Source organism: Drosophila willistoni, chromosome 3R (genome assembly GCF_018902025.1).
Source record: "Drosophila willistoni isolate 14030-0811.24 chromosome 3R, UCI_dwil_1.1, whole genome shotgun sequence".
Lineage (NCBI taxonomy): Eukaryota > Metazoa > Arthropoda > Insecta > Diptera > Drosophilidae > Drosophila > Drosophila willistoni.
Window position 1 is genome coordinate 9,508,270 of NC_061086.1, and position 10,461 is coordinate 9,518,730.

At 43.3% G+C, this 10,461-nt stretch overlaps 4 protein-coding genes across 5 annotated transcripts; all 4 read right to left on the reverse strand.

The window, feature by feature from the left end:
• Nucleotides 1-358: 358 nt before the first annotated feature.
• On the reverse strand, nucleotides 359-1,291 carry LOC111519701. Its single transcript, XM_047009395.1, has 3 exons — nucleotides 823-1,291; nucleotides 616-757; nucleotides 359-548 (listed from the first exon to the last, which is right to left on the reverse strand). Exons 1-3 carry the CDS (start codon nucleotides 1,289-1,291, stop codon nucleotides 359-361), a joined length of 801 nt encoding a protein of 266 aa, XP_046865351.1.
• A 548-nt stretch (nucleotides 1,292-1,839) lies between these two features.
• LOC6651363 lies at nucleotides 1,840-5,241 on the reverse strand. The gene is made up of 4 exons (XM_002073395.4): nucleotides 4,368-5,241; nucleotides 4,154-4,316; nucleotides 3,887-4,085; nucleotides 1,840-3,831 (listed from the first exon to the last, which is right to left on the reverse strand). Exons 1-4 carry the CDS (start codon nucleotides 5,053-5,055, stop codon nucleotides 1,936-1,938), a joined length of 2,946 nt encoding a protein of 981 aa, XP_002073431.1. The 5' UTR covers nucleotides 5,056-5,241; the 3' UTR covers nucleotides 1,840-1,935.
• A 59-nt stretch (nucleotides 5,242-5,300) lies between these two features.
• Nucleotides 5,301-8,335, reverse strand: LOC6650143. Its single transcript, XM_002073396.4, has 3 exons — nucleotides 7,847-8,335; nucleotides 6,607-7,788; nucleotides 5,301-6,549 (listed from the first exon to the last, which is right to left on the reverse strand). The coding sequence occupies exons 1-3, from the start codon at nucleotides 8,272-8,274 to the stop codon at nucleotides 5,388-5,390; spliced, it is 2,772 nt and encodes a 923-aa protein (XP_002073432.1). The 5' UTR covers nucleotides 8,275-8,335; the 3' UTR covers nucleotides 5,301-5,387.
• A 259-nt stretch (nucleotides 8,336-8,594) lies between these two features.
• Nucleotides 8,595-10,151, reverse strand: LOC6650144 (triosephosphate isomerase). 2 transcript variants are annotated; one of them, XM_002073397.4, is made up of 3 exons: nucleotides 9,865-10,151; nucleotides 9,125-9,697; nucleotides 8,595-9,059 (listed from the first exon to the last, which is right to left on the reverse strand). In XM_002073397.4, the coding sequence occupies exons 1-3, from the start codon at nucleotides 10,009-10,011 to the stop codon at nucleotides 8,853-8,855; spliced, it is 927 nt and encodes a 308-aa protein (XP_002073433.1). In that variant the 5' UTR covers nucleotides 10,012-10,151; the 3' UTR covers nucleotides 8,595-8,852. The 2 variants fall into 2 exon arrangements, with proteins under 2 accessions (XP_002073433.1, XP_046866978.1); XM_047011022.1 differs by having other exon boundaries at nucleotides 9,837-9,869.
• Between the last annotated feature and the right edge of the window lie 310 nt (nucleotides 10,152-10,461).

A 10,461-nucleotide genomic window follows, 5' to 3' on the forward strand; every position in this document is an offset into this window, starting at 1 on the left:
GTGAAAATAATGAAGCTAAAACAGACAGTTGGGTAAACAATGTAAAAAGGTGCAAGATCATTTTAATGACAAATTAGCTAGCAGTTCCGGTAGTTTAAAAAGAAAGAGATCTAAATTCCTGGAGTGAAAGATAACTAATTGAATTTTCCGATAAAAGGTCTTTGTGGAATCTAGCTGGAAAGGAACTAAGAGTAGATCTTAAGTAGTTGTTTTAGCCAACTGCCTATCTGAAATTTACCAAGAAAATTCACCGCAATTTATATGTTATTTGTTTATTTAATAAAAGTAGATACTTAATATAAGCCAATAAATAAATGTGCATAGATGTAGTGACTGATAGCAATAACATAGTACTTAATTAACCATTAGAATATTGCAGAAAATGTGGCCATAATGATTTTAGCCAACTTCTCTCTTTCATCGTGTGGATTGCCATGGATGACCAGCGACAACTTCGATATATATAATCACAATTTAGATTGCCTTGGGCCACCTTGATGGCATTATAAACAGCTGTGCCATTCAGATAGACATTTAACCATTGCGAGCTAGATAAAAACATATAAGTTAGTCAATTTAAATTGTGTTTGAATCAAGAAAGAAAGTTAAACTCACTTGGCCAACACATGTATAAGCCTTACAGGAGTGGAGGATGAACTACTCTGCATATAATGGCATATATAACGCTGCATACAAGCTGTCATATCAATATTGTGCTCTTCCAATTGGGATTCCACTGCATCGGTCAAGCCTCGCACTGCAAAGAAATGAATACTTTTACTTTGCTGATTCGAGTAAAGTTATCATTCTCTATGTACTCACTGCCCCTTTTGATAGTTTTATCCGATTTCAAGATATAGCCGCCATTATTTAGAGAGGTAATCACCAGTGGAGCCAAAATCAAGCGTACAACTGCAGCTATGATGGCTCCTGCTGCCACAATAACTGCGGTATTAATAATAGCTCCAGTTCGGAGATTCAGTATACTTTGGAAAGCATTTCGGGCGAAATTCATGCTACGCTTAACCGGAACTCTGAAGAATGGCACAATAAATTCCAGTTCCACACTAACATCCTGGCCACTAGCATGGAAATGGAATCCACGACCCTCACGCTCCTCACGGACCAATTGCTGTTCGCTTTGCTGGCGTGGCTCAAAGTCACGAAAACGAATGAGCTTCATGCTCGCATTGCCAAAATAATAGTCACTGTGGTTGGGACTCTCGCTTTCACCGCCATTTCCTAGTAGCAACAAAATGGCCAAAGAGCCAAAAATGTGCACGGAACACATGTTGCCGGTTGTACGATCGGATTGCGTCTGAGCGCGATGCCGACAATTGTCAAGTGCTTTGTAGCGTCTGGAGGCGGCATTGTGTGAATTACATGCTCGATGCGTCTGCAATCAAGATATGATATTCATTTAATCAAAAAGCACTGAACACAACATAAGCACGACTTTAACGCTTCGCAAAATTCGACTGGGAAACAAATTGATTGAATTGTAACATGCGAAACTACGCAAAAACCGCATTAGACCAACAGGATGTGTTCACTGAATCCTGTCTGAAGCGATGCAAAAATTGAGAAAAAGAGCAAATCAAACAATCACAATAAGGCCAAGTCAGCGGACCACGACGAATGTCGTATTAGAAAAACATTTCCCAACGTCTGTGGCCCGTAAAATTTGCATATTTTTCTTGGAGAATTGGAGTGAGGTTTAGGTTATATCATCGTAGTTAACCAAATGACTAAGGTTAGATAAACAAACAAGCCGGCAAAGTGACAAACATGAATTGAGTAATAAAGCTAGAGACATGCATATGGGAAACATCATGAAACTGGTTGGAAAATTTACGGCATTTATTAAAATATTCTAATTTTAGATTACATTTCAAAAGATAACTAAAATTTGTATGATATAGTCCATAAATAGGACTATGGAAGTTCATTCGAGTTGAACGAGTTGGCGGCAGCGAACCTAACTTGTCTCTGCTTTTGATGGCGTTGTGGATCAGTGGGTGGGTAAGCAGCTTGATCCAAACGTCTCATGCGTTCCTCACTCAGGGGATAATCGGAATGTGTGCCACAAACCAATGGCCTTTGGGAACGTCGTAAGCCATTGGTTGAAACTTCTCTGGCGAAACCACCTGCTTGACGTACAGCCATCTTTTTCGATTCTTTCTTTTTCGGTTTGTTGCGCATCGGGGGAAGCTTTGGTTCCTCGTGTACGTTACCCTTGCCATAGATCCAATTGAATTGCTTTTTCCGCTCTCCAACCACACAGGCTCCATACTGCATAAAGCGATTGGGTGGATGCGGAAACATCGACGGCGTAATCCAGTCATTCTCGTCGTATTGAGTCGCAGCATTGATAATGTGGTGCGTGGTCTTTTTTAGACGCTCGGGATGTATCAAACCAGCTGGCGGTGTCACACCGAATTCAAACTCAGCCTCACTGTCCGAGGTATCGGAGAGTACGAGTGCATTCTCGACGCTTTCCATTTCTCGTTGCTCGCACTCCTTTTGCAGTTCATCAATCAGTTGCTTCTTCTCAATGAAACTACGGCAGAAGCACGCAATGACAGGCCTGTGGCAAGTGCATTTCTTGAAACCCATACCTTTCAGACAACGCTTCAGATCGCGAATTTCCTTTAGCAGCGGATTCTTAACAATACGGAACTGCACAGGTTTCATGTTCACATATGGATTGGCCGAATGCTCCAAAATTCCAGGCGATTTTAAAGGATGAAGTGTGATGATATATTCATCATTTTTCTTCTCGATATACAGCGTCGGCTTCTGGACGAGCTCCTCTGCCTTCTCCTTAATGTCCGATGGAGGAGGCTGCTTTTGCTTATAGTATGACATGTATCTTGAAACTGGTATGGTGTCCATAGGGAAATCTCTAAGAAAGTAGCGCATCAGCTCCCGGGTGGAACGACGTATGGAACCGGGACGCCAACCCCGTTTTTTGGCCAAAGGATTCGAAGTCCATAGCCAACCCATATGGGCTGGCACGGTGGGGCCATCAAAGTTAAGCTCATGATTGTTTTTGGAACATCTTCCCGACGGGGGGATCATGGCATACACTTTCGATTTGAAATTTGGTTTTTTGCGCTGTCTTCTTTGTTTCTTTTTCTGCACAGAAGTCTCGCTTTGGTCGCGAATCTTTGATCCTTTTTTCTGATGTGTCTTGGAGGAAAATTGTTGGGCCTCTTGGCAAATTTCTTGTATCTTAGCCTGTGCGTCACCATCTTTTAGCTTAAACATATTTTTTAGCTCTGTAAAAACAGCTGCCATATTCTGTTGTCCTGCAGGTGCAGTCGGTCCCTTTTTAGAAGAGCTGGTAGTGGCATGAGGCTTCTTTTGCTCTCCATTCTCAGCCCTTTTAATACTCTGCTTAAGATGTTCATAGTTTCGCAATAAGTTCTGTAAAGCCTCTGAAGAATTGACTTCATGCATCGGATGTCCATGCACAGAGTCAGAGCTTAAGGCTCCTTCGCTTTGTTGTTGTTCTAAGCAGATATGCAATAGATCGTCGGCAGTTGCATTTTCATCATAAGGCTTCTCGTTGAACAGGGGCACTGGCTTGTAGCCGCAATGAGGACAAGCTGCTATCTTGGGCAACCAAGAGACATCCTCCTTACAGACATGACACAAGCGACTGGTATTTACGCAAGTCTGTTTTAGTTGGGGCACCGATATTGTTTGATGCATCCGATTGGGTGAAAACTGTTGACTCGCTTCCATTGCCAGACATCCATCATCGGCATTTTGTGGTTCGTAATAACCATATGGCCCAGCCATATCCACAAGGTTATTAGGTTGTACCTATGAGAATGGTTTTAACCTAAAATTCAAAGAGAAATGCTCTAGGAATGCTTACATTTTCTGTATCAAAGTTCTCCTTCATTCCAAAATCTCCAAATAATTCTTGACAACCGCTATCCGACCCCTCGGAGATAAAGTCCTCTTCGTTGGCCATGTAACCCGCACACGGATCCGTTGATGAAGAAGGAAAGCTCATTGAGTCCATGCATAGGTCCATGCCGCCCTCGGAACGAATCTCGGTCAACTCTTTTACTCTATTGAATTTCAGGTGCTATCGCATTTAGGCAGCGGCATTTCGAGCTCCATTATTGGCGATACTTACAATTTAAGTTCTTGACACCGCATCTGGAGGCCAAGGTGGACAGTGCACATGCCCACGGTGCATCCATGGCACGTGAGCTCCACATTGGCAGTATGAGTAACCTCACCAAGCGTATTCATTAACCGTAGTATACAGGATTCGGGTAGAACGTAGCAGCCATGACCTAAACAGAGGTAGAAGTAACGAGTAATAATGTCAGAAATGTTATGCTTACCAATCTCCCTGTTCTGGTAGATGACTGTCAACAAGATGCCCTCTTCAAGACGTTGTTGGAGACACTCGGCCTCCATTGCAAAACATTTGCTTGGCTCCTGGGGCAGGCAATTCACATTGATACGGTCTGCCTTCAAAACGGGCTTGCAACCCTTGCAAATGTCGACCATTATCTTCAACTTATCCTGGCACTCAAAGTCACGTCCGGGCATGTATAACTTCTGACAGATCATATTTGCTGTAAAGCAGCGCATTTTGTCCTTGTTTGGCTTGACCTTCTTGCCCGTCCCAGGGCAGCGGACTTCATCAGAGCCTGCGTCCCTTGGCGGACACGATGAGCAGCACATATCTGTATCCTTTTTACTATACCTATCCTTATCCAAATTATATTGTCTTGTCGAGCACAACATGTAATCCTTCTTGTCGCGCGCCAGCTTATTGGTCAATAGGCAAATCTGACGTTCTCTGTCCTTACGGCTTTCCTTCTTTTGTTGCTTCTCCTTGTGTTCTTTCATCTTTTGCTCTTGCTCTTTTAATTGCTTATCTCTCTCCTCTTTGCTGCCGTTGGTGGTGTCCTCATCCTTCTTTCGGTTATTATTTTGGTTATTCTGGTTATTGTTCCCATTCTTCTTACGGTTTTGATTCTTGTTTTGTTTCTTATTCTGACCTTGAGTCTCGTTTCTTTCCATAGTGAGTTAAATGTTTCAGCCAAAACTTAATTGTTTTCTTTTTTAAATTTGTTTTGCACAATTAATTTTATATACAGGAGTTATTAATTCGGACAACGAAAAATATCACACGTATATAAACAATTTTTATGGGCCCTTGCCTTGCCTAGATGCGAACGCCCTGAACATTCAATAGAGAATGAATAAAACAGCACCCGATCCCATAGGCACACAGTCAAGCTGCTGAAATTAAAGTCACAGCCGCCTTTGATTTATGAAATTCAAATTTTAGTTTATTCGTAGAGTTTGGAATTTACTGTTAATTTGTGAAAGTGTGTAGCATGTTTAATGTGTCAATGTCGTAAGTGAGAATATGCGGATATGTCGGTAATAGAAGTCGCCTCTGGCGATGATGACTTGTGCCATTTCCGTTTTGTGTATAAACTTGTCGTTGGAATTCTCTCGACACTTTGTTTTCGCACAAATGCTTCGGCTACTTGCTTACTCACATAGCCACCCTTTAGTCGTTGCTCACTCACATAGCCACCCTGTAGTCGTTTCTTACTCTTGTCCGCCTTTTTTGGCTTATTCCGTTGCGCTGGTTTCGGTGGTGTGCTGTGCACCTTACCCTTGCCATAGATCCAATCGAAGGGTCCTCTGCGTTCACCAACCACACAGGCTCCATACTGTACATAGGGATTGGGTGGATGCGGGAACATCGATGGCATGGCCCAATCATCTTCCATATACTGAGTTTCGGCGTTCGTGTGATCCGGATGGTGCAACCGTTCGGGTTTGACGAGTCCTGCTGGTGGGGTAACACCAAACTCATATTCCTGCTCACTATCTGCATCGTCGTCGTCCTCGTCATCGTCGTTAGAATAAATGAAACTGTCGCTTGTATTTGGCAAGCCCAATCGCTCACACAATGTTTCAAAAGCGTACACCAAGCGCTCTTTATCTACATGGCTACGACAGTGGCAGGAAACGATAGGATTTTGGCAGGTACATAGCGGGAATCCATGGTCTTGTAGGCCAGTTTTCAATTCACGCATTTTCACGGCCTTGGGATCCTTGGTTATGCGAAAAACCACAGGCTTCATGTCAGCATACGGATTGGCGCACACTGCCAATGCTTTGGGGTCCTTAAGTGGGCGCAAGGTTATAATATATTCACCATTCTTCTTACTGATGTGCAATGTTGGATGTTGCTCTAAATTTTCTTCCTCACTTGCATCACTTTCTTTGCGAGTCTTCTTGGAACGGCAATGATAACGCGAGAGGCAAATGGTGTCAACTGGAAAATCTTTTAGAAAGTAGGACATTAGCCCTCTAATGGGCTTGCAAATTGCTCCAGGCTTCCACTTCTTGAAACGTGACATCGAACTCTTAGTCCACATCCAGCCCATGTGGCAGGGAATCTTACGATAACCCGTGTAGCTGCCGTCACTGATGCATGTGTTGTGGCCTATTCGGGAACCGTGATCGCTCTTTTTCGAGTTCCAAAAGGCATACCTAGTAAAAAACTCAGAGGTAAGGGATTAACGCAGACATCTTTTAGAATTAACTTACTTCTTGCTCGGCGATCGCCACTTACTCTTGCCTCTAGCCTTCTTTGGTTTTCGTGGACTGGGATAGGCCCTGTCAATCTCTTTCAAAGCCTTGTTAAGAGAACGTTGGCGTGCCCGCGATAACTTAACTGATTTACCGCAATGAGCCATCAGCTCTTGCCGCATCTGCTCATCAAGCAAATCACCCTGAGATGTTTTCTTTTTGTTTGTGTCATATACATTTCGCATTTCAGTAAATATCTTAATTAAATGCGAGCGTCGTTGCGATACAGTTGATTCCTTCTTCTCCAATTCGTTGGTCTCTTTCTGGGGCTCATTTTGTTCCGCCGGTGTGGGCTTGTTGATGTTTACGTCCTTCTCTTTGAAAATGCTCTCGCACAACTTACGAATGCGACAGCGAGTGCAGGGTATACCAGTAATGCAGCCGCAGTTCTTGGGGTCAGTATTATTTGCATCATTATCCTCAGTACAGGAATCATCCTCTTCCTCAGAGTCACTGCGACACCTATCCTCCCGCATGTGGACATCTAGTATCTGTTTCGCTGTGGCATTCTCATCATAAAGCTCTTCCTCGGACTCGGCATTATAGTTTCTATAGCCGCAATAGGGACAAGCGGATAACTTGGGCAGCCAACTGACATCGGATTTGCAGAGGATGCACAATGTGGGAGCTTGGTGACTTGCCTGCGTCAATTTGGGTGTTTCAATTGGATATGAGCCTAACGCTTTTCGACGTTCATCCTCATCTACATTGACATAGCCGCCCGACAGGTTAAAGCTCTCGTCTGACCCATCCTCCGACGACGATGCCGTTCTCTTTTTGCTTTTCTTGCGCCATTTTTTACCTGCTGCATGTGTGGGCGGCGGCGTGGGTACACGAATGCGATCCAAGTCAAGGTCTTCGAGCAGTTCTTTCAACATATTTCGTTCACTTCTCTTATCCTGCTCCGGCGGTGGAGGAGGTGGAGCTTCGCCACCAGTCAGGCAGCAGCTCCAGCCCTGTGGAGTATTCGGGGAATGAACGCACTTAAACGGAGCGTTTATACCAGACATGAGCCGCTGGTCCGTAATACACGACGTGGTCGGGCACTTGCATGAGCGTCCAAGGGTAAATACTACATCCTTTGGATGCAGCGATTTGTCCACAGTTCGGCAGACATCATAAGGACAATTATTTTCAGGGCTACAACCAGAGGAGAAAATGCTCAACTTTTCTGTTAAGCAAAGGACATATCACTTACTCTACATCTGGATGCTCTGCGCTAAATTTAAGCTTCATTTGGATGGTATCCACATTCTTTCCATGATGAACAATATCCATATCAATAGTTTGGATTACTTCAAAAGTGGGATCAGTCAATTGGCGCAAAACAAGAGGTGTCAAAGCCGTAGTCCCTGAACCAAGTAGACCTTGTTTGTTCCTTAATGTGACACAAACGCCCTTCGAAGTCAGAGAACCAATGAGCTCACAAGGTGTGGACAAAATCTGTCCCAGAGGCGCATCGGCAAAGTCCTCTGCCCACATGCGGTCGAAGGGCAAATCGACAAAATCCTTAAATATACGCACTGAGAACACATACTCTGAGGATGTGTCTTCTTCTTTGGGCGGTGGTAAATTTGTCTTTGGTATTACAACGTCAAACTTATACGTCTGCATTTCAGATGCCATCGTATAGATTAGTTAAAGTATAAGTATTTAAATTTTCTTATCACTTTTACTTTTTTTGGTAATTTGGTTAAACTTTAGGCAAATTTCAAAATTATACAAAAACTCAAAATATATAGCTAATATAAGAGCGATGTGCATTTGTGTATGACGAAAAGCAGTGTGAACTATTAATACATTTATGAAATATAAAGATAATCTAGCCAAAGGCTACTTAGTCTCAATTCAAAGTTCACTTCGCTTGATAAACTTTCCATCAAAAATTTAACATTTATTTTTTGGGTGGCATTTATAAATTAATAATATGAATGAAACTCGCATGATCCTATTTAATTAAATATATAATGTGTGTAATTATTGCCAGAATAATATGAGTTACACATGGTTATAAATTGTACGATTAATAGCGATTTTTTTTTGGTTTTTTCCAACTGAACTAAGAATTTTGCACTACATGTTTCTATTAAAACATACATTCCGGCGGTAACAACGAGGTGTGGGTGTGTGAGTGAACGCTTAATGCAATTGGGAGGATAGAGTTCTTGGTCCTCCCGGCAGTTGTTCTTCGGCGGATTGATTATTTACTGCCTGGCATTGATAATCTCAATGAATTCTGGCTTCAATGAAGCACCACCGACAAGGAAACCATCAATATCGGGCTTCTTGGCCAGCTCCTTGGCATTGGCAGCAGTCACAGAGCCACCGTATTGAATGCGAAGCGAAGCGGCCACTTCCTTGGAGACATTCTCAGTCAACCATTGGCGCAGATAGGCGTGCACTTCTTGGGCCTAAGGAAATAGAAGGAAAATTCAATCACTTTGCATCCATTTTGTGTCATTTAAGAGCAACTTACCTGATCGGGGGTGGCAGTCTTGCCGGTACCAATGGCCCACACTGGCTCGTAGGCCACCACAACGTTGGTCCAGTCACGCACCTTCTTGGCATAGGCGCACATCTGGCGGGCGACAACCTCGTTGGTTTTGCCAGCCTCACGCTCCTCCAGGGTCTCACCAATGCAGGCAATCACCTTAAGTCCCTCGGCCAGGGCATGCTCGGCCTTCTCGGCAATCAATTCATCGGATTCCTTGAAGATGGCACGACGCTCGGAGTGACCCAGGATGACCCACTCGGCGCCAATGTCCTTCAACATGGCGGGAGAGATTTCACCGGTGAAGGCTCCCTTGGCCACCTTGTAGGCATTCTGGCCGGCAACACCAATGCTGCATGGCAGCAAGTTGCGGGCGAACATCAGATAGATGGCAGGGCAGCCAATGACCACCTCGGTGTTGGGATCCAGGGAGGCTCCGCTTAGAGTTTTGCAGATTTCGGTGATTGACTTTTGGTCACCGTTCAACTTCCAGTTGCCACCCACACAGAATTTGCGTCCGCTCATGTTGCTGTTGTCTGTACTGAAGTCTGCGTAAAACTATTTGCCGGCCGGAAAAATAAGAAAGGAAATATAGTTAAACTCCAATTACTGGAAATTTTGATAAGCAATTGTTATATGTGCACAGATATAGATAGATTTGATAGAAAAATCGCCGCTATTTCGCAAACACACCCACCTCGAATGCAATCTACTGATGTACTAACCTTCTTCTGACCTTCATATGTCTTCCATTGGCACTTGAAAAGCTTTGGAAAAACAGCTGTGAATTTGCCGAGAAAAACTTGCGAGATAACGCCAGTGAATACGTCCAGCGTTACGTCGCCGGGGCTACGATTTTGGTTGTTGTTCATGATGATGGAGCTGGAAAGCACTTTGTTTCGATAATCTCTCTCCTCAATCTCGATATTTTGAATGGTGATTGGCCGTATGACACCTATCTCCCGGTACGAGTAAGTGTTTAATGTATTTAAAACTCTGGCGGTCAGTAAACTCATTGCTATATGGAAAGGCCTTAACAAAATATGTATGAAAAATGTTTTACAGAAATTCTTTGCGTTTATTTCGAATAGAAATATGTTTATTAGAATAAGCTTGCTGTGGTTTTTAGTCGAGAAAAACACCCTCAAAAACGACAAAAGCTTTCTAAAGTATCTGTATGTGTAGAGATTTGTGTATCTCCACATGGAAAGCTTTGAAAGCTTTTTAAAGGAACTGCCAACTCATGCGACTGTAGGCGCTAAATTGGATCGAAGTTTGAATGCCATAATGATTTTGAAGTAAAACAATTGATTAAATTAATT

What these genes read in the sequence shown, in the direction of transcription:
- LOC6650144 (XM_002073397.4), bottom strand. Translation starts at nt 10,011, where the DNA reads ATGAACAACAACCAAAATCGTAGCCCCGGCGACGTAACGCTGGACGTA. An exon ending in CATATGAAGGTCAGAAGAAG is followed by an intron (nt 9,698 to 9,864) that starts GTTAGTACATCA and finishes GCCGGCAAATAG; the next exon opens with TTTTACGCAGACTTCAGTAC. An exon ending in AGACTGCCACCCCCGATCAG is followed by an intron (nt 9,060 to 9,124) that starts GTAAGTTGCTCT and finishes CTATTTCCTTAG; the next exon opens with GCCCAAGAAGTGCACGCCTA.
- LOC6651363 (XM_002073395.4), bottom strand. Translation starts at nt 5,055, where the DNA reads ATGGAAAGAAACGAGACTCAAGGTCAGAATAAGAAACAAAACAAGAAT. An exon ending in CGGTGTCAAGAACTTAAATT is followed by an intron (nt 4,086 to 4,153) that starts GTAAGTATCGCC and finishes GAAATTCAATAG; the next exon opens with AGTAAAAGAGTTGACCGAGA. An exon ending in AGAACTTTGATACAGAAAAT is followed by an intron (nt 3,832 to 3,886) that starts GTAAGCATTCCT and finishes CCATTCTCATAG; the next exon opens with GTACAACCTAATAACCTTGT.
- LOC6650143 (XM_002073396.4), bottom strand. Translation starts at nt 8,274, where the DNA reads ATGGCATCTGAAATGCAGACGTATAAGTTTGACGTTGTAATACCAAAG. An exon ending in GCAGAGCATCCAGATGTAGA is followed by an intron (nt 7,789 to 7,846) that starts GTAAGTGATATG and finishes CTCTGGTTGTAG; the next exon opens with CCCTGAAAATAATTGTCCTT. An exon ending in TGGCGATCGCCGAGCAAGAA is followed by an intron (nt 6,550 to 6,606) that starts GTAAGTTAATTC and finishes GTTTTTTACTAG; the next exon opens with GTATGCCTTTTGGAACTCGA.
- LOC111519701 (XM_047009395.1), bottom strand. Translation starts at nt 1,291, where the DNA reads ATGTGTTCCGTGCACATTTTTGGCTCTTTGGCCATTTTGTTGCTACTA. An exon ending in TAAAACTATCAAAAGGGGCA is followed by an intron (nt 758 to 822) that starts GTGAGTACATAG and finishes ATTTCTTTGCAG; the next exon opens with TGCGAGGCTTGACCGATGCA. An exon ending in CTTATACATGTGTTGGCCAA is followed by an intron (nt 549 to 615) that starts GTGAGTTTAACT and finishes GTTTTTATCTAG; the next exon opens with CTCGCAATGGTTAAATGTCT.